General features: G+C 38.9%; 1 protein-coding gene across 1 annotated transcript in view; it reads left to right on the top strand.

Moving 5' to 3' along the window:
* The window catches only part of DPY19L3 (dpy-19 like C-mannosyltransferase 3), a 68,820-nt gene extending 51,597 nt beyond the window's left edge, over window positions 1-17,223 (top strand). The window contains exons 13-18 of the mRNA XM_065899249.1: window positions 531-642; window positions 1,262-1,318; window positions 5,259-5,341; window positions 12,649-12,781; window positions 15,418-15,576; window positions 17,062-17,223. Of these exons, the coding sequence (XP_065755321.1) occupies window positions 531-642; window positions 1,262-1,318; window positions 5,259-5,341; window positions 12,649-12,781; window positions 15,418-15,576; window positions 17,062-17,223 (706 nt within the window). The remainder of the gene's footprint in view (window positions 1-530; window positions 643-1,261; window positions 1,319-5,258; window positions 5,342-12,648; window positions 12,782-15,417; window positions 15,577-17,061) is intronic.
* The last annotated feature ends 4,199 nt before the right edge of the window (window positions 17,224-21,422 follow it).

Raw genomic sequence — 21,422 nt, 5'->3', positions numbered from 1 at the left:
ATTTGGGAACTGATGATCATCTTCATTAATGATTATGGTTCTCAAAAATTGTCCTTGTTGGGGCTTCCCTGGTGGCGCAGTGGTTGAGAGTCCGCCTGCCGATGCAGGGGACGCGGGTTCGTGCCCCGGTCTGGGAGGATCCCACATGCCGCGGAGCGGCTGGGCCCGTGAGCCATGGCCGCTGAGCCTGCGCGTCCGGAGCCTGTGCTCCGTAACGGGAGAGGCAGCAGCAGTGGGAGGCCCACGTACCGCAAAAAAAAAAAAAAAATGTCCTTGTTTACTATCTTCTCCCAGTACAAAATAGTATTTATAACCAGTTTTTTCCTAATTGCCAATATTCCTCTACTTTTACTTATATGATGGTCCTCAAAAGGCAATGGAATTAATAAGTAAGCCCTTGGCAACGGTTTCTGCATAGTTTTAGTAAGGTTTTACTATCACAAATAATACAGCTGTCTTTACAGCTGTCTCAGACTCCAGGTTTCTACACAGCTAGCACTGTTGACCTTTGCCTGCTTCTCTTCTTACAGAATGAAGTACCTCTGGACATCACATATGTGTGTGTTTGCATCATTTGGCTTATGCAGCCCTGAAATATGGGAGTTACTTCTGAAGTTGATCCATCTTTATAACCCAAAGAGGGTCAGTGCTATCTCTTTTTCCATTTCATTTTTATGACTTCTAGTATTTCTTTAATTATCAATTCTGTTGGGTTTTTTTTTTCAGTTGTCCATACATCAATTTGATAAAATGGATACTAAAATTTAAAGCTACAAATAATTGATACATTATGATTTTATCAGGAATTATTTTAAAATAATTTTGTTTAATTTTAGCTTTATTTTCTAAATCATTTTTTTCCAGACCATAAGTTAGATATGTTCATTATACAGAATTTGGAAATACTGAAAAGCACAAAAAGGAAAACTAAAAATCACCAATAATCCCATTATCCAGAGTTATCGCTATTATTATTGTTAATTATTATAATATAAACATAATTACTACTAAGTGTACAGTAATGATTAATGGCCCATAAGTGCAGTTCTGGGTTGTTCTGCCCTGTAAATTCACTAGATGGCAATATGGTAGGAGCTACAAATAGCTTATGAATGATTGACTCAGTTGTCTTGCATATCGGAGACTCATGCTCTGTTAAATTATATTTTTGTTGTTTAAAAAAAATGTATTTACAAAGCAAAAATGTAAAAGCAAAAATATTCCAAACACTTGTAATCTAAATAATGTCTTTCTTATATAGATATGTATAATGCGATATTCAATACCGATATTAATACTGCTGTATCTGTGCTATAAGGTAAGGTTGATTGTCCTCATTCCTGTCTTTAATCTATTTAGCAGAATAATTGCTTTGACTCAGTGTACTTTGTGTGTCATTGGCAAGTAGAGTGCTTTGCAGAACTTACAAGTAGCTACTTAGCTGCTTCTTATGGCAGTTGACATCGATAGGAAGACTGATGTTCTTCCCAAAATGGGATTTAACAGGTAAAAACATTATAACAAAAAATACTACAATTTAATTATTCTAATTAATTTTGGTTTTGACTTACTAGTCAGCTGATGCAATTTCTGAAAATAAAGATGTTTTCAGACTTATTTTGAGGTGAATAAAGGAGAAAAATTAGTTTTCCCTGTTACCTGCTTTTTATAGAGTAAGATCCTAAGATGCATCTTATGTTAACCTACATATTTTATTAGATGCTTAAAATCATCTTTGTAAGAGGGCTGGGCACATATAAATACAGTCTAAGTTTAGCCTTCTTATGTCCTTCAGTTTCAGTAGGAAATAAAGAAATTCTTCATATTCTCAGTTGACTGATTTCTGAAACAGCATTAACTGTGTTTCAATTCTGAGACTCCTCCATATGAGACAGTGAGTCTTTTCATCACACCTCTGAGATTTAGAGGCTTGAATTGTTACCTGGGCAGGTAGCTTGGATTGTTTTATCCAATTGAGCTCTTATGCTCTCCTTTAAAAAAAAAATCTTACATATTTTTTAAGTTTAGATTTTTTTCTTCAAACTGTATTTTAAGGTAGAACAATGGATTTCAAACTCTACTGTGTACAGTTCCTGATTTGGGAGGGCAGCTAAAGGGAGTGGGGAGGTGGGTGGGACTCTCCTACAGAAAGGATCAGCTATGGCAGCTCAGCTTCTGGGTTTATTTGCTTATATTTTCATGTAAGATTTTATTTGAAGCAAAGGTTTTAGGCTAAAAGAAATGTTTGATAATCACTGTTAGACAATTCTCTTGTAAATATTTCCAAAAATTATGTTCTATCGTGTTCCTATCTATCAAAACATTTGCTTTTATGGGTGGACCACTGTGCCAACTCCCAGATACTAGAAAACACAGAAATAGGTCATTTCTGCCACCATGCCTCTGGGAATTTTATTGCTCTATGGTAAATAAATGAAACTTCTTACAAACATCTGGAAAGCAACAGTTAAGGATTAGGCAGAGTATATGTTCAATGATGAATGAGGTAGCTTTATTACACATTGATTCTGAGGGATAAAGCACCCTCCTCACAGAAAAGATGCAGCTCATCATCATTCCTGTCTCACCACTAAAGACATACACACAGTCCTTTCCCACTGTCCTTTCCCACTGTCTCTGTGTGTAGGTTGAGTTCCTTTATGTCTCAAATATTTGAAAATTTGTTGATTTTTTAATAGCTACTTGAGGACTTAAGTCTCTTGTTCTTGATAACATTGAGGAAGGACATTATAGAAGAAATAAGCAGCATCAGCATCACCTGGGAACTTGTTAGAAATACAGATGTTTGGGTCCTACTCCAGACCGACTGAATCAGGAGGTCTGGGAGTGGGATCCAGTGATCCAGGTTTTAACCAGCCCTGCAGGTGGTGCTAATGCACCATCAAACTTGAGAACCCCCTGCAGAGAACAGGGATTCTCAGCAGCAGCACTGTTGACATTTTGTCTAGATGATTCTTTGTCTTAGTAGCTGTCCTGTGCATTATAGGACACTTAGCAACATCCATACCTTCTACCCACTACATGCCAATAGCACCAACTTCCAGTTGTGACAATCAAAAATGTTTCTAGACATTGCAAAATGTCCCCTTGCGGGTGTGGCAGAATCCCTCCCCCAACCCCTCTTGAGAACCAGTGCTATGGAAGAACCAATGATAGCACTGAAAAGGCCATCATTTCCTCAGGGAATCTTTGTAGATGTACCCTGAGTAAGAGAGTTAGTAGTCATTCTGAAGAATCCTTCTGAAGACAGATGGCCTCGCCTCTCTCAGTATTGGACTTCAGGAGAAATCTTAACGCATCCAGCTTTCACTGTATAAAACAGTTTACGTATTTCAGCTTCTCAAAACTGTATTTGTGTTTTAATACAAAATCACAAAGAAAATAAAGATCTTATGTATGAAACTGAATATGTTTTCCAACTATTGAACAGATTTATCTGTAAGAAATACGAACTAATATTTCAAAGCCTGATTTAAGTTTCACGTAGCACTTATAATGAGGATTTCAAATTTTCTTGTTCATAATACTTATTTTGCTATATGTCTGCTTAGGATAATCCTGTTTAAAAGGGAAAAGTATGTGCTAGTCTCCACTCTCAAATCAAGAGTTTAATAACATTATTGCTCTCATGTTAATTAACTTATTTGGATACCTAAAATCTCATATAAACACTGCTGATCATTTAGGAACAGCATTTAGTTAATTCAACATTTGTTTTCACGTTGTTTAAGAAGTTTATCATAAGACTGTGTTACCAGATATTAACATTTTCAGAATTAACAGCAAATTTCAAACTAGAAAAATATCTAATAACCACTGAATTCACAGATTTCAAAATATGTTTTATACGAAAATAATTAAAACATCATTTAAAAGTTGGTATTCTGTTGTTATCAAAATTAATAGGGATAATGGATAATTGGAATTTTATAGAGGTATCATTTAATCAGTAATTTTTATTACATCTCTTCTGAAACCTAGGACTAGTAGTGAGTGCTGACACCTGATTTTCTGTCACCAGCACCAGCAATTTTCCTGATTTTACCCACCCAGGAGACAAGATATGAATGAGTAGTAAAAATGGCCAAAGATGAAATGACAAGATAAGAAAGTGATAGGGATAAAAAAACATCCACAGACCAGTCAGGTGCCACTTTGCTTCCAGTTAGTGGTTCTTAAATAAAAAAGATTATACTTGCAACTTTAATGAAATGTAGATACATTATCACTGGGCTTCTATTCCAATGTAGGAAATGAGTTCTGCAGTTCACCTTAGCATGTATTTAGATGATCAGGTCTTTTTAGCCAACTGCCATTTGATAAAACAGTGAACATTTACTTAGTTGTTGAATTACACAGACAAGTTATATTAGAAAAGCAGTGGATTCAGAGTGTATTTTTACATTATATCTGCATAGCTTAAGTTACTCAAGTTGAGTAGGAGGCACCAGTGGCATAAATATAATACTCAGATGTACCAGATTTTCCTGGACCGTCCTACTTTCAAATATTCTTCTCGCCCTTTGTACCTGTAATTATGTTAATATTCATCAAACCATTTGTCCAGATTTCTAGTTTAAACAATATAATCACCATATCACACAATGAAAAGTTTCCAGTTGTGACTCTGCCACTGTGATCTGAGCAACTCAGGTTATCTATCTCTCTGAGCCGAGGTCTCCAGACTAGTAAAATGAAAAATAAATAGCCATGGTGAGGATGCCTTCTGCATCATCTGTCTCCCTGAGGAGTTGTGAGGATAAAATGAGATTCTGTATTCCAAAGCATTTTTGCAGCTCTAAAATGGTGCTGTCTTCTACAGGGTACATTCTACATTTAAAGATAAATTACATGAAGTTAGTTAGTCACATTTATCTCATATCCTGTGCACTTTCTCATGGTTGCTACTCCTGTCATATCCAAATTAATGTTTTACTAGATATTAACACCACATACAAGAGCATTTTTATTAGTGTAAAATAAAAGCTCATTTTTTAAAGTTGGCAACACCTCTACTTCTAATTAGCTCCAGCTCACAATAATTTTGGAAACTTTTCTCAGACTTCATCTCACACTAGAAGGGTTGACTGCAGAAGTGAAGTAGTTCTAATATTCCAGTTACCACGTTTATTTAGTTCACAAGTTATATGCAGTTTCTCCTTTTTCACTTTAATCTAGTGATAGTTGTGGGTCTGGGGGTGGATTTTGGTTTTGTTTAGTTTTGTTTTTAATTTCAGTTCTGGCCAGGAATGATGGATGAGCTCTCCGAGTTGAGAGAATTCTATGATCCAGATACAGTGGAGCTGATGAACTGGATTAAGTAAGAGGATTTTTTTTTTTTAACTTTTAAATTTAAAGTGCCTTTTAAGAGTCACTGTAGACCTCATTTGGTTTTTGGTTTTTTGGTTTTTTTCTGAATCTAATTATGAAGATACATTCATTCTCAAGTTTTTCTTTAAAACTCTATATTTGCAAATAATTTCTTTCCATTCAAAAAATATTCTCTCTAACCACAATCCCGTGAAGAAGGGAAGGTACCAATACGGAGAGGGAAACAGAATCAGAGGATGCATTTCAAACCAGTGACAGCAATGGAAATAAAGTTTTATATTCTCTGCCAATTTTATCTTTATCATTTCTTTCATTTTAATACCATTCAAATTTTCTATTAATACTGACACATAAAATATTCTTTCCTTGTTAATGACTTAAAATTATACTGTAAACTACAGTTAATTAGAGTCATACTAGCTCAGTGCAGATTTCATTTTAACTGATCATGTTGCCCAAGATTAGGCCAGAGAAAATTTAAAATTCAAAAGCTGGAGCTTTTCCTTTCTTGAGCACCATAATGCTTTCCTGTTATGTTGGTTTGTATTTTTGCCCGCACCACTGCTTTGCCTCAGCATTCAGCATCAGAATGAGACTTGTGTTTTTCAAAGTTTTGTTAACGAAACCTGCCTCCCGCCAGCAAAACTAAACTTTTTTACCCAGAGCAGCATTTCTGTGCCCTGTAATATTGTATTTCCCTATTTTATAACCAAAAAGCAGCAGTGTAATTATTCACACTTAAACAGGTGTCGCAGATCTTATGTGACATATTCTGAAAGCATCGGCTGTATTGTCTCCATCACTTAGAATTTTAGTAGCTGTATTGGCACTTGCTGGTGACTAATGTTTACTAACCAGTACAGTTGAGCACTGCTTGTGTATTAAGAGATGGTAAGTGTTTGATAGCTTAGGTCTCTTGAGTACAATACATGGATTTTATAGAGCTTTGTATCTAAAATATATATGTGGCTTTGGTCCCAATGTTGGACTGGGTTGACTAGATGCAATGAGTATAATTTTTCATCTTTTCAGTGCTGAGGGTCTGAAGTGGTGCTTTGTCTTTATATATTTATTTAACTTTAAATCATGGCAGACAATTATAGAGTAAGTAATTCCTTCACTATTTATTGTGTAAGGGAAAAGAGGGTTACTCATATAAAGAAAAGCTAATTACTTTTGCATTAGCTATAGTCAACTGGAAATTTATGACATGTGCATCTGAAGGTGAGGCTGATATTTTCTGTTTTTCAAATTGCACCATTGATAGGAATGGTGTAGGGTACCCAGTCTGGTAGAATCCTGAAGGTGGCAGATCTGCTGGATCTACTTGGATTGACATTTTAAAACATCTCACCTCTACTCCCCAGCCCTTTAGGAATTAATTGTAGTGTCATTAAAATTTTATCCTAGCAGAGTTGTCTTTGGCTGTGTCAGACAGGATATACTTTTTGTAACGCCTTTATTTTCATGCTTTTGCTCACAGAAAATTATTTAAAATAACATTTCTGGTTCTAAAAAATTATGGATGAGAGCTTATTCCATGTGTAAAGAAGATAATCTTTCACTCTGCATTTGGGGAAGTGGTCTTTGTTCTTACATTCTCCTTTTACTAACAGTTCTTCTCCCTGTATGTAGACTTACTCTTTTCACTTTTTAAAAATTCTCAGCAGCTGAAGGATTTGTATTGTTCCCAAAAATTGGTTCTATTGTGATCTAATCTTGCCTGTTTTCCCTTCAAAGTCTTCAAATCTAAATTATTGTTTTTGCAAAATAACTGCTAGGCATGTTTGTGAAATAAGCTTAAGTGATGATGAATGTATGCCAAAATAGGGTCTGTTTAGACACAAAGTGTATTTGTTTAAATCAACATTTAAATCAGCTCTGGTCTGTAGACTTCAATTCCAAACACAAGTGCATGCATTTATCATTCTTTTAACCTGCCCTGATTTCTTCTGTTTTTAAAACATAAAGTATGACCTTCTACTTTCACTCCACTACCTTGATTAGTCACACAGTGTCTGTGATATTAGTAGGTCTGAGCTGTGCTAGAGAAAAGGCTGTGGGCTAAGGATACAGAGTGTATCTAAAAATCTGTTTGAAATTGTCTAAAGGCAGCAGCCAGACCTCTGGTCCCCACCCAGCACTGTTAGTGAGGAACACCTCCTCCCCATCCTATCTGCTTCTGTTCTCAAATAACCAAAGTGATACACTCACATCTGTCCTTTGTCAGGGCGGTCGTGACAGCATCTATTGGGGTGGGAGCGCAGCTTCCCTTACAGGATGGCTGCCTGCCCTCCGGGATGAGTGAGAACAAGGAACAGTGACCTGCAGAAACTCGAGGGGACACAAATGACCCTCCACTTTGGCACAGGGCAACTCTTGCGTAAAGTGTTGAGAAGCTACCGCCATCTCCCAGTCTGCCTCGTGTACTTGATGCTGGGGCTTCATGGTTGATGCTTCGGGATTAAATTCTCTTTAATCAGCAAGGATCTTTTGTTGCAGTCAGGCCCCCAGAGTCTTCCCTATGAGAAGTAGGGCGACATCCGCATGCCTTCCACAACCCCGGCCCGTGTGTTCACCGGGCTGCCTGCCTGCCTTCCACGTTATACTAAGGTGCTGCACGCCCTGTTTCCCGGCAGATTTAAATGCGTGTGTTCACATTAACCCCTTTTTACTGATGATGTTTCCTGAATACAAAGATTAAAAACCTGGTTTTTTGTTTTTGTTTTCTTACTTTCTGGTATCTCTTTCAGCAAAACCCAGGTGGTACTTTTATAGGTTTTATGTGTGATTAGAAAGCACGTTTACCTCATCAAGGCCAAATGTCACAGCAATTGGTAGTTCATACCTCGTTCCTTAGAGTGTTTCAATTTTGGCTCCTGAAACATTTCTTTGACATTGTGCAATTAAGACAGACTGTAGATTTGACTTTTGAAGTGTGACATTTGACCTACTTGGCTTTAGGAGATTTTCACTAGAAATAGTTTCTTTCCGGTGATGAAGCCTGCGTGTGCAGTATTTTCTCAATGGGCCTGAGAAAATGGACCAAACTTCCTTCACATTTAATCAAAGCAGAGAGAATTACCGTATATTTTAAACATGATGTAGGTTAAGTTCAGACCTTAAATGCCTGTAAGCCTCTTTGATACTTAATGAATCATTTTGTGGCATTTGCATAATTCTATAAACTTTGAAGTGTCGATAAAACAAATGTTCACGCATTATATTATAATGCTTAGTTTCCCCATTAGTTCAACAGTAATTAACTTGTTGAAGCGTAGAGCTTCAAAAATAAATGAGATTATTTGTTCAAAATGCCATCAGGTCTTCCTGGAATGACATTTAAATTATATAATGTAAATCCATTTGACCTGTGAGTCCTTGTCATTATTTAGTGACATTTCTTACAGAATAAATTGTTTGCAGGTTGGGCAGCCTGCTATGGAGCTTGGCAGAGAACTATAAAAACAAATTATTCTTTCATTTTATACATCATTTGTTCAAACATTGGTAAAAATTGCTTTGTTTTTCTATAATAGAGAAGTGTCATTCAGTGGATAAAAGCACATTAGCTATTTTAGACACAGACCACAGCCTGTGTCAGCAGAAGTATCTGAAGGAAGAACACCCATCATTACATCTGTCATACTGCACATTTTAAGTTAAAAGACAAAGAATCCCTTCTCCCTTTGCCTACTGAGTTTACCACAGAGAATGTAAAATACTGCGAATCTAGGTTTTTAAAGTCTAGGAAAATGTGATTTTTTTTTCATTTTGTTTCACTTTGCTTGTTTTACTTTTTGCATTTGCTTTATGGATAAACTTAAATATTTAAGAGAGCAGTTAAATATCCCAGATTTACCGTAGGGCTAGCATATACAACCAAATTAGACAATCAAGTGAATAAACATCATCTCTAGTATGCTTGGAAGTCAGTCGTTTTCAAAGAAATGTATCTAATCCATTAGGGTACTTGTATTTTGCTATTTAAAATAAAACCAAGAACCTTTAGTGAAAGACTGTTAAAAATCCAGAGGATTGTAGCACTGGCAGTTGAGACGGACTGCGTTTCTTTTAAACTTCCTGACTCTACTAATGAGGCCAAACGTTAAAACTTGTCACAATCGAATGAACTTTGTTCCATTTTTTCCTCAACTCCTCTAAGCAGTCATGTGACATGACTTGCTCACCTGGTGATGGCTGCTGTTGCCTTGGGGACCGTACCCACTGGGGCGGCAGGGAGCAGCAAGTGCTCTTAGAGCCTACAGAGGAGAGACGCCGTATTTACTGTGTCTGATGTGTTCCATTTCCAGCATAGCTGCAGGCCCACAGAAAGCAGTCGTCGGTATGTGGTGGACTAACTATGGGCTTGTTTTGAAGTGTTTGCCTGTAATGAGAGCTGAGTCTCTTAGCCAGTAAGCTTCTTGAAGACCAGGTATCACCAGCCCTGCACATAGCAGGCCCTCCGTAATAACTTTTAGCTGAATAAAGAATAACCTTATAACTCCCCAGCAAGCAGTTTAGGATTTTTGACATTTTAAACCTTTGTGAACTGTATAACTCATCAAAGTATTGTGATGATGGCCCAGGAAGTGGGGGGGGGGGGGGGGGGGCGTGTGAGAAACCTTTGTCATTAGCCATGAATAGATACCAGGCCAGTCATCTATCTCTGCCACAACTAGAAACAGCTCTGTGCATCTCCCTGATGCTGAATCCTGTTATATATTCAAAATGATGATGCTGAGACAGCCTAAAGATTTGAATGGATGCTATCAGTTCAGCTGCTGGATTTGTTGTTTGTGAAGAGAGACAAGTTTGGCACTCTTAGGCAGTAAGACTGTACAGACCAGGATGGTTCTCTCTCTGTTAGCTCTCCCCTCTACCTCATGCTTTGCCAGACATGGAGACCAGACTCATCTTCTCCCTGCATTCTAAATCTCTTTGGTTCAGAGGACCCAAAGGCAGCCACTTTGTGGCATTAATTTTATAATTTATTGCAGTAGAATGGTTTGTGCCAGTTAAGAGTATTCGGAAGGAAAGAAGACTGGTTTGGAAAAATAGTGATACATTTTCTTTAATTTTATTTGTTCATATTTATTGTATTTAGCAATTACGGTCCACTATAAATGAGGGCAGCATTGTATATATGGCACAGACTAAGCGTTTAGTAAGTATTCATTGAATAAAATGGAATTTTTATATAAACCTTTCACTGAGGAACTCAGTATACCTCTTTTCATTTAAACCCTCCTATTTCCCTGACCACATGGGACACATGTCAAGAACTCCTTATAAATTGCTGGTTCAGGGGGACAGAGCAGACATCTATTTATGCCTGTGTTTCCTGGGTCTGGTTGTCAGAATGATGACATCCTATGAAGCACAGCCAAGTTCACATAAAAGTTTTTCTCTTGTAATCCATTCTGGGGTCTGACAGGAGTAAGGGAGGGTGAAGATTGTGTCATTCCCTGTGTGCTCCTTGTAATTCTATCCACTTTTTTTCATCACTTAAAGCTTATTGGAATTTGAGTGAACGAGAGTGTCATTGTTAGAAAATCTTGCATTTTCCAAAAGTAAATTACTTGTAACTGTTTCAGCTTGAGCTGTAGGATGCCTTGCTTGTAGACATCCAGAGGCCTTTGTTGGGTGGCATTCGTGCTGTAGTCTTAGCATTAAAATGGAGTAAGTAGAACATCCTCATGGAATATGTGAATATGATGAGGCTTCTCTTAGAAACTTGAACACTAGAGCAAGTTTCATGCCGTAATGTCCAGAAACATTGAGGAGAAGGCCTGCTGTGGCTTTTTCTGTAAAGTATGTTGAGTTTTAATGATTTCAGTTAGACTCCTTCTCAAAAAAATTATGTCCATCATTTTAACTCACCCTAGCAGCCACACACTCCTTGTTGTTAACACAGGAAGGGTGAGTATACCTTGCAGTATTAATACTGGGCCTGTATCGGAGATGGTGCATCGAGCAGAGTCCATGGAACAGCTGTATGTTCTTCACAATAAAACGACACCTCGTTGATTTGCAGGTGGCTCCCAGGTCTTAAAAAAAAATGGAAGGGAATTAAATGAACTACTAAGATTCTTTTTTTCCGGGGGAAAAGGAAAAATGCTTTCACAGAAATCAGGAAGTCTTTCCTTGGCCCTCCATCACTGTCCCTCGCATCCCATGGAGAGGCAGAGAATCACAGCTTGGTGATAATTGGAAAGTGAGATCTTAATTTAATACCAGAATACCTTGTGTTCCTTAAGATGCATGTAGTCTTTCATAATTAGGACTAAAGGAAAGGAATACATAAAATACTTCTGCTTCTGCATCAGAAATATTGTACATCTTCATACTGAGTATAAGATAAGAAGATATCTTCTAGTTCAGAATCTTCTTTCCGTGTTTTTTTGTTTTTACTAATTCTTTTTTTCTAAAAAGTAATTTATAGTAATATCTGTGATCTTTTTTTCTTGTTTTAACCAAAAACCCTTGGAATTGACTCACGGCAACTGCAGCTTCTGGCTTTATAGTTTGTTTTACTCTAGGCAGCCCTTTGAGTTAAGTTTAATACAAAAAGCACGGGCAGTCTTCTAAGGCCTCGTGTTAGAATCTGCCTCTTTGGAACAAGAGCAGGAGAGGGTTGTGGGTTTTAGCCTAGAAGACTCAGGAGATACCCACATCCTAAGACAACTCATTATATAAGAGTAAACCCATCAAAACAGTAAATGAGAAGCTTCCCAGTCATTGTCAAAAACAGACACAAAAAATTTCATAAAATAGTTTGAGTGCAAATCAGAATCTCGAGCAGCCTCCTGTGTTCTTCCCGACTCATAGCCCTTCCTAAAATAGCTGGGTGATCCTGAGTGTGTGATGCTATCTTCGTGGAAGCCTTAGCAGTGAGGTTAATTTAGACTCTAAAATCTTTTTTTTAAAAAACATCTTTATTGGAGTATAATTGCTTTACAATGGTGTGTTGGTTTCTGCTTTATAACAAAGTGAATCAGATATACATATACATATATCCCCATATCCCCTCCCTCTTGCGTCTCCCTCCCACCCTCCCTATCCCACCCCTCTAGGTGGTCACGAAGCACCGAGCTGATCGATCTCCCTGTGCTATGCGGCTGCTTCCCACTAGCTATCGACTTTACATTTGATAGTGTATATATGTCCATGCCACTCTCTCACCTTGTCCCAGCTTATCCTTCCCCCTCCCCATATCCTCAAGCCCATTCTCTAGTAGGTCTGCGTCTGTATTCCTGTCTTGCCCCTAGGTTCTTCATGACCTTTTTCTTTTAGCTCTAAAACTCCGAGGAAGGCTGTGTTTGCTGGAAGCATGCAGTTACTGGCCGGCGTCAAGCTGTGCACGGGAAGGACCTTAACCAACCACCCACACTACGAGGACAACAGCCTGAGAGAGCGAACCAAAGCGGTGAGTGCCTCTCCCGGCTGGCTCGTGTCCGGTAAAGCCGGGGCTCCTGCTTCCTGCAGGTTATGAGGGAAAGGCAGAGCTGAAGTGCCTGTCAGGACTTGCGTCTCCAGAGTCTAGACCTTGGCCTGCCCCGTCTGTTAAAGGCATGCTGTTTCGGCCTTCTGTTCCTCTTGGGTAGAAGAGTAAACTGAGGAGAACACCTTGAGATGTACAGAGCAGAGTGTTTGAGGACAGAGTCCTCAGAGCTTTGAACTGGAGAAGGAAAAGGGGGAGAGACATACTGGTCATATTTTTTAATGGGCTGTTTCTTGTGTGTGTGTGTGTGAGAGAGAGAGACAGAGAGAGAGAGGGAGAGAGAGAATAGGCAACACGGCCACACAGTTAAAAAAGCTCAGAGCATGCAAAAGAGAACATAGTGAAAAGTCTCCATCCCACCCCTGTCTTCCAGCTACTGGTTCCCCTCCCAGGAGGCACATAACATTACCGGTAATTTTATGTATGTACAAATGTGTGTGTGTGGATATATACATGAATTCATATTATTTTCCCCCCTTTTTACAAAAGAACTAATTACATCTTGCTTTTTTTGGCACTTCATGTATTTTGGAGATCACTCCACATCAGCATATCGACAGCTTCCTTGCCATTTTTAAAGCTGAATAATATTTTGTTACATGGATATGGCAAATTTTATTTGACCATTTAGGTTGTTTCCCTGTCTTCTGCAATTATACAGCAATTTCCCAAATAATACGCCTGTATAAGCATCGCTCTGCACAGGCACAAAGTATCTATCCACACATGAGGTTCTTAGAAGTGAAGTTGCTGGGTCACAGGATGTGGGCATTTGTAATCGAGATGGAATTACCAAGTCTGTACGAATTCTGCCAATTTACACTCCAGTCAGTGCTACAGAAGTGTACCTGTCCTAGTCCTCGCCAGCAGTGGTTTCAAACTTTTTTTTTTTTTTAATTTATTTATTTTTGGCTGTGTTGGGTCCTTGCGGGCTTTCTCTAGTTGCAGTGAGCGGGGGCTACTCTTGGTTGCGGGTTTCTCATTGCAGTGGCCTCTCCCGCTGCAGAGCATGGGCTCCAGGCACGTGGGCTTCAGTAGTTGTAGCACACTGGCTTAGTTGCTCCACAGTATGTGGGATCTTCCCGGACCAGGGCTCAAACCCATGTGCCCTACATTGGCAGGTGGATTCTTAACCACTGCGCCACCAGGGAAGTCCCTCAAACTTTTTAATGTTTTATATCAGTCACTTCTTAATCTTGGTGGCTGAAAATTTGTTGAAAAGTCTTGTTTGGGGGGTGAGATTTAACTAGCCTAAAAGTAAATGATTTTTACTAAATACTCCATTTTTAAGAGAATCATCTTAACATAGATTCCTGCTAAAATGGGAATTTTTCAACTAGCCCAAGTGTTCCAGATGGCCCTGAGTTAGCTAGAGGAGGATCGGAGGGTACCTGGATCACCAGAACCCAAAGTTCAGCTGGGAGGTGGCCACCACTTTGACTTGAGAGAGATGCAGACAGAGACATGTCAGAGGCACAGGGAGTCCTGTGTTCCATCCTCTCCGAGATCCAGTCCCTGCCTAGGTGCTGAGTTTTATGCCCTAAAAACTGATAACCTTGAAGGTCCTAGTGCCCTTCTTCAGTCATGACCTTCAAATCCTTGGAATGCCTTAGCCTGAGGCTGGTGCTGGACTGTAGGGAGGATGACCTCACAGTGTTAGCAATAGAAGCAGATAACCCCCCACCATTTCAGCATATCCGTTAAGACATGCTGACCTAGGCTCTCAGAACCCAGTCTCTTAAGTCAGAGACATATCATTAGAAATCAGTGACGACAGAGGAAGCAGCACCCCTCTTCATTACCCCTCCCCCAACACACACACCCCATTCTACCTTTCCCAGCGCCAAGTCCCAGGATATAGGCCACTCACCATCTGCGTGTATTTACTTAATGTGTGTGAAGCTGGTGGTGACTGGGAAGGCGTGCCTCCTGTTGAACTGCCACTGGGCGCTGCAAGTTACTCTTCCTCCAGCAAGGACGAGAGAAAGAGAGATAAAGTGTAGGGTCTCCTGGTCAAGCTGAGTGCAGCAGGACAGCAGTAGAGCAAGGGTGCTGCCCCTGCCTGGGACCAGGGACCCTATGGGGGTCCTGTTCCCCAACTGCCACTGTCAGAAGCTGGGTCTCCTTACAAGTATCTGTGCCTCCAGACTGTACCACCACCCCTAATGGACCCTTTTAGTCTAAAGGTCCCCTTTTTAAAGGTAGAGACTGTGTTTTATTTCCTTAATCGCATTATTTACCTTGGTGAAGCATTCTTAGAATCGGCATCTACTGGTGAATATATTCATAACTCAATACCTCCTGAATCTTTGGTGTCTAAATCCAGATGTATTCAGCATGGCTCACTCTCCCCCATCCCAACAACTTTTTTTTGGGGGGAATTTCTCACATACACTCCAGGACTACAGGTGAACGAGCAACGTGCACAGGAAGAGGTGAGGGGAGCAGGGTGTCTGCGATTAGGCTCCACCCCTGTGCGAGGTTGCAATAGATAGTCCTTGACGAACTTCCCAGCAGTTAAGTGGTATTTTGCCCTATTCCATTTTTATCTTGTTTTGAAGGTCTATCAGATATATGCAAAGAGGGCCCCAGAGGAAGTGCACGCCCTGCTAAGGTCCTTTGGCACCGACTACGTGATCCTGGAAGACAGCATCTGCTACGAGCGCAGGCACCGCCGGGGCTGCCGGCTGCGGGACCTGCTGGACATCGCCAACGGACACGTAAGCATGCCTTCCGCCCCGTGCGGGGCGTCCCCTGGGGAGGAGAGGGTCCAGTGTGAGCCCTAAGGAGTGTAACTTTTATACCTTGTAGAATTGCACAATGGATCAAGCATTCACCTCCGTTGCGTTCTGCAGAACCCCTACCTTGGCACGTTAGTGACTTGCCACGGGGGCTGGAGGGGCGGGAGAGATGGGAAGGGGAGCTCTTGTCCCCACTGTCACACCAAATAGAGCAACTCTGTCTTCAGCTGGTCTGTGTCATGAGGCTCTGCATAGAATTTATTTTTTAAGGTTTTGCTACTAAAGTGAAAAAACCTCAACCTTTAAAACCTCTGCTCCAAAGCATCATTTTGGCTGATACGAGTGTCCATGAGGGCGGTGCGCCAACCCAGCACCCCCACAGCCTGTGTGGTAGAATCTCACTCCTCTCCCTCCTCTCTTGTTGGGTGTCCCTTTTCGTCCACTGGCACACTTCCACAAAGATGGCTTTCTATGGCCAAGCTTACACTCCTGAGCAGGAAAACAAGCTACTTCTCTTTTCTTCTTTCTGAGGAAAATGTTTTTGGAGATATGCCAGGTCTCAGGTAGAGAAAACATAAGATTTTCACCCTTTAGAGGTGGTGTGTGCTGTAATTATTGGTATAAAAGCTGATAGATATTTCTAAAATGAGTGGGGGGAAAAGTGATAAACCTAGCCTACATCTGAAAAAAATAAATAAAACCTTGACTGTACAGAATTTGAGATTCAGAACACTTAAGATCTACTCTCTCAGCACATTTCAAGTGCAGAGTACAGTATTATTAACTCTAGTCACCAAGCTATACATTAGGTCACCAGAGACTTACTCATTTCATAACGACAAGTTTATACCCTTTGACCAACATGAATGTATTGGTTAACTTGATTGTAGTAATCATTTCACCATGTATATGTATATCAAATCATCAGATCGTACACCTTAAATATATACAATTTTATATGTCAATTATGCTTCAATAAAGCTGAGGCAAAGAAAATGAGATTTGATTTTTGCTCAAGGAAAAATAACTGTCCATAACTATCTTGAATTCAGAGGAGGTGCAGACCAAATACATTTAAATTTTGCTTTGTGTGTAACTTTTTCTAACTAGGCCATCTGATGAGTTGCAGAACTTTCTCTGGTCATAGTAATTCTTCTCTGTGTTTCATTTTTTGAGAGGGAATGGTGAGTATGTTCCTCAGGACAAGGAGATCCAAGTTCTGCTTCTAGCTTTGCCATTAAAGGTGAACATTGTTTGACACCAAACTCTGCTCTTCAGCCTTGGATCACACTTCCAAAGGGGAAAGGCATGGACCAGATGGCCTCCAAGCAGCCATTGACATTCGTTCAGTTTAAGTTCACTAGCATGTCATTCTTAAAGAAACCCAATCCCTATTCCTATTTCTGTTTGTCTTTTGTAAATACGATTTTTTTCCAAATTGTATTGGTTTTGTTTTGGCTTTAGATGATGGATGGCCCAGGAAAGAATGATCCAGATTTGAAACTTGCAGGCCACCCTCGCTTTTGCGAAGAGATAAAAAGAAACCTGCCCCCCTACACAGCATACTTCACTAGAGTGTTTCAGAACAAAACATTCCACGTTTACAAGCTATCCAGAAACAAGTAACAGAGCTTTCTATTTAATCTCTATTTTTGATATGTGAAACTCCATCATAATGAAACTCAATAGATAATGTTTCAAATGTAATTAGGTAACCGGTACCTTAAAGCTGTGATATGATTAAGTCTACAAATGTTTACACAAGCGTTACCATCTTTGAAAGTATCTTATACATGCTTCAGTCTTTGTCTTGTTTCATTAATGTTCTTTAGCCTAAATGTTTTCAACTTTCTAAAAGTGATCTAGAATTTTGTTGTTGGGGAGAACAGTTAAGTGTTCCATAGGTAGCCTGAACAGCTGCATATCATGTTGGAAATCTAGAGCCTGTTTCAAGATTTGAAATACTTCTAATTTTTAATTGACTTACAACAGCTATAGTTGAATTGAATTGAGGGGATACATAATTAAATTATTTAATATTTTTTCACTAGTGAAGACCAACTGGTGGCTTTTTAAAAAGCTCTCTATTGTCCTGTTTCACCTAAAAATTTTATAATGTTTTTAATTTGTCATGCTTTTAATATTTTTTAAAACATCATGTTAAGTCTTCATATGTATCTAAAATTTTTTGTTGTGCTCCATCTGAAATGTAAATGTGTAGCACTTCAGTAGTATGTGTCAATGTGTGTATGTGTGTACACGGGCATGTGCATGAATGTTTTAATGCTGGGCACAGAAAAGTGTTACAAGTTCCATATTGTAAGTCCTTAAAGCAGCAGAAATGTTATGTAGCTGAGTGGAATTTGTTACTGTATAGTGTTACTATTTTAAAACCTGTTGATACTATTTAATCTATCCTGCAAGTAAGAAAATTCTTCTTCATTTCTTACTCATTCAAATTTACTGGGTTTGCAAAATTTTGTAAACTCTTTGTTTTTAGCCTTTGTATTTTTTACAGCCTAGAACCTTGCAAAGTCTTACTATTTTTAAAATGTTGTATCTTAACTAACTCACTACTATGATATTTTTGGCAGAGAGCATTTTCATACCAAGTTTGATTTGTGGTCTCCAAACTTACTGTGAGGGCCCTTGATAGGTGGTTCTTTTTCTTACTCAAAGGTAACCAAGTGCCTCTAAGTCATGCTTATTTGTAAACAACGAAGAGGATTATGTGTACCTTGTACCTGCTCAAAAATTTTTTGATAATTGCTTTTGTAATTAATGTCTAATGATAGGGACATGTAAAAGTTACTGATAAAAGCATATTGTGTATTTAATTAAATCAAGATGGCTAATGAAATTAACTTTCACCTCTCATGCCAGTTGGAAATTATTTAAATATTTCTCCTTGCAATTGTGTTGAAGTAAATCACTGTAGACATGAAGATGGATATATCACATGTTCAAATGATTTTCTATTCAGCTACTACGTAAGCGGTATTCAAAAAGAAGTTTTACACTATCAGTCATGTTGGGTTCAAGGAAGGATACTTGGTTTTTATCAAAACTTATTTAAATAAAAAATTGACGGTAGCTGGGTTATTAAATTATGCAACTGAAACTCCTGAATTATATCTTTCTTGTATCCCTTAATAAGGTTGGAGACCACTGCAGTTTAGGATAATACAATAATAAAACATTTTAATCAGTACTGAAACTTTAATTAAGCCAGTAATGATGCATGCCTGTTGCAGCTGACAGCATGGGTCAGTCCATCCTTCAGTGAGTGCCTTACTCTAATTGAAACCAAGCACATGTAAGGTACAACGTGTTAGACTATCTAGTTACGTTTTTAAAACCCTCTGTTACCTTCTCAGAAATATTTCAATTTATTTTAAATATTCCTGTATTATTAATCTATGCATTTGGGTATTTGGAGTTTCAGTATACAAGAAACATGTACTTAAATTTTTATGCTTATCATCACCACATTGACCACATACAGTAATCCTTTTTTCACAGTTTAGGTGCCATTTGTTGCCAAAACACTTAGTGTTCAGTCTTCAGTGAAAAATATAAAGTGCCAAAAATTCTTGCAAGACAGAATCCATACATACACTCTTTCCAAAACACTGTGACCATGTATAGTTGACATTTTTATTTCCTGATGACCAATCTCTTAATGAATCATGTGAAATATTTTTAGTGCTCCTCAGTCTTCTCTTTTCTGACCTTCTCATTGGAGTACATGGGAGGAAAGAGAGGAAAAGCGGCTGACCCTGCTCTCTAAGCTCCCTGCCACACCATCTCAGTGGCTGTGCTAATGTTTGGTAATATCCTCAAATTACGGCTGTATTTTATGGGTAGAAAGACCACTTGATTTTGCTTCAGAGTTAGCATCCAAAAGAACCTCTAAGTACAGTAAGTGCTCTTAATTAACCTTTACTTACGTGACTCACCGGGTCCCTTCACAGTCTCCATCCCTCTTGTAAGCTGACTTCGGCCCAGCACCAGTGGGGGCTGCTCCCTGGCATTCTCAGGCCTCTGCTCTCTCCTTTGAGTTCTCTGCCTGCGCCAACCTTGTCTGCATGCTCTACTTCCCGCTGTAAATACACGATTCAACATAAACCCAGGAAATTTCGCTCTAAAATGGAAGGGTTATTTCTGCAAAAATTAGCTTGAATGCTTTGGTAAGATTTGATAAAGGTTGCCACTAATAAAAATTACTTTTAAATTAATTGTGGTTGGGAAAATTATAAAATGTTGGGATAACTTAAAATTCAAGAAAATTTCTGAGCTTAGATTGCTTCACAGATTTATTTATTTTGGTCCTCATTTCACCTTAAAAAAAATCTTGACTGATCAGAAGGTATTAAAAAGTACCCAAATCAGGGCTTCCCTGGTGGCGCAGTGGTTGAGAGTCCGCCTGCCGATGCAGGGGACGTGGCTTCGTGCCCTGGTCCGGGAAGATCCCACATGCCACGGAGCGGCTGGGCCCGTGAGCCATGGCCGCTGAGCCTGCGCGTCCGGAGCCTGTGCTCCGCGATGGGAGAGGCCACGGCAGTGAGAGGCCCGCGTACCACAATAAATAAATAAATAAAAAGTACCCAGATCTTATTATTGGTATGATTTATGCAAAAATAAAACTGTAATCATTGGACCCTTATGCAAAGGAAAGGCCTCGGCTTTACATCAGAAGATGAGCAAATGGATGTACTATTATACACTTGAAGTTATGACTCCCTACTTTAGCCAACTTTAACTTCATTAAATGACCAACTACTGATACCGATCACAGTGGTTAATCTACTTCTACTAGAGTTGAAAGGTTCCAGTCACTTTATTACAGACTTAAAAAGTAGGAATTCATTTCAGATACATTAGCCAGGAGCATAATTAGGTGTTATCTAGGCCATTTGTTGTCCACTTAAAGGTGATTTTCTTGACCTTTGTGAGATCAACTAAATAAATGTGTGTGTGCGTGTGTGTGTATGTGTTGGGTTGGTGCTGGTGTTGGCAAGGACATATATAGATACTTCATCTGGTCTGCATCTTTACAATTAAGTAAAAAGGTTTATTCTGACTGCACATGAACCTTGTAACAACTGTAGCTCATCTTTGGCCAAAACATACCTGAATTAACTAGAAATAGTCCATTTTTAAATTTTCATTTAAACGTTGGAATTAATAGAAAGACAAAATGTTCTCAGATCATATATCTTGGCCAATATACTCCGAAATGCTTTATATATGGCAACCTTTTGGCATAGAAGAGAGTGCTTGTCTGTTCATGGAAAAAAACTTTTAAACTGAGAGTGGCTTACTTTCTTGTGGCAATTGATTTTCTGTACTTAATATCCTATGGGTAAAATCTTACAAAGAGCTTTTATAATTTGTTGTACTGAATTGTATGAAGATTGTGTACTAAATAAAGCTAAGTTACACAAGATGAGTGTCTTTCATTTCTTTGAAGGTCAGAAACCAAGGAACTGGCTTATTGACGTGTATTAAATATGTGCTAAATAGAGTATAATCACTAAAAGATGGATGTGACAAGGTCTTACTTGCACTTGCTAATGTTGAAGGGGTTTCTTTTTTTCACAAAATTTGGTTTGATAGCTGCTTATTTGCTTTACTTGAACCTCAAGCTTATAGTTAAGACTTGTAAAGAGAAGGCTGCTGTCAGCTGAATTTATCCTCAAAGAGATAAATGCTGTTGTTTTGACCTTTGGAATTGTTTCTACTTCTTGACTAAACTCTCAATCTTTAGTAACTCAGGAAAATGGGTGGTGGTTCACATTTTTGGTAAGAGTGTATAGATAACA

The sequence above is a fragment of the Phocoena phocoena genome, chromosome 20 (assembly GCF_963924675.1).
Source record: "Phocoena phocoena chromosome 20, mPhoPho1.1, whole genome shotgun sequence".
NCBI lineage: Eukaryota > Metazoa > Chordata > Mammalia > Artiodactyla > Phocoenidae > Phocoena > Phocoena phocoena.
Note: the sequence above shows the minus strand (reverse complement) of the source record. Positions and strands in the feature narration are given on the sequence as shown.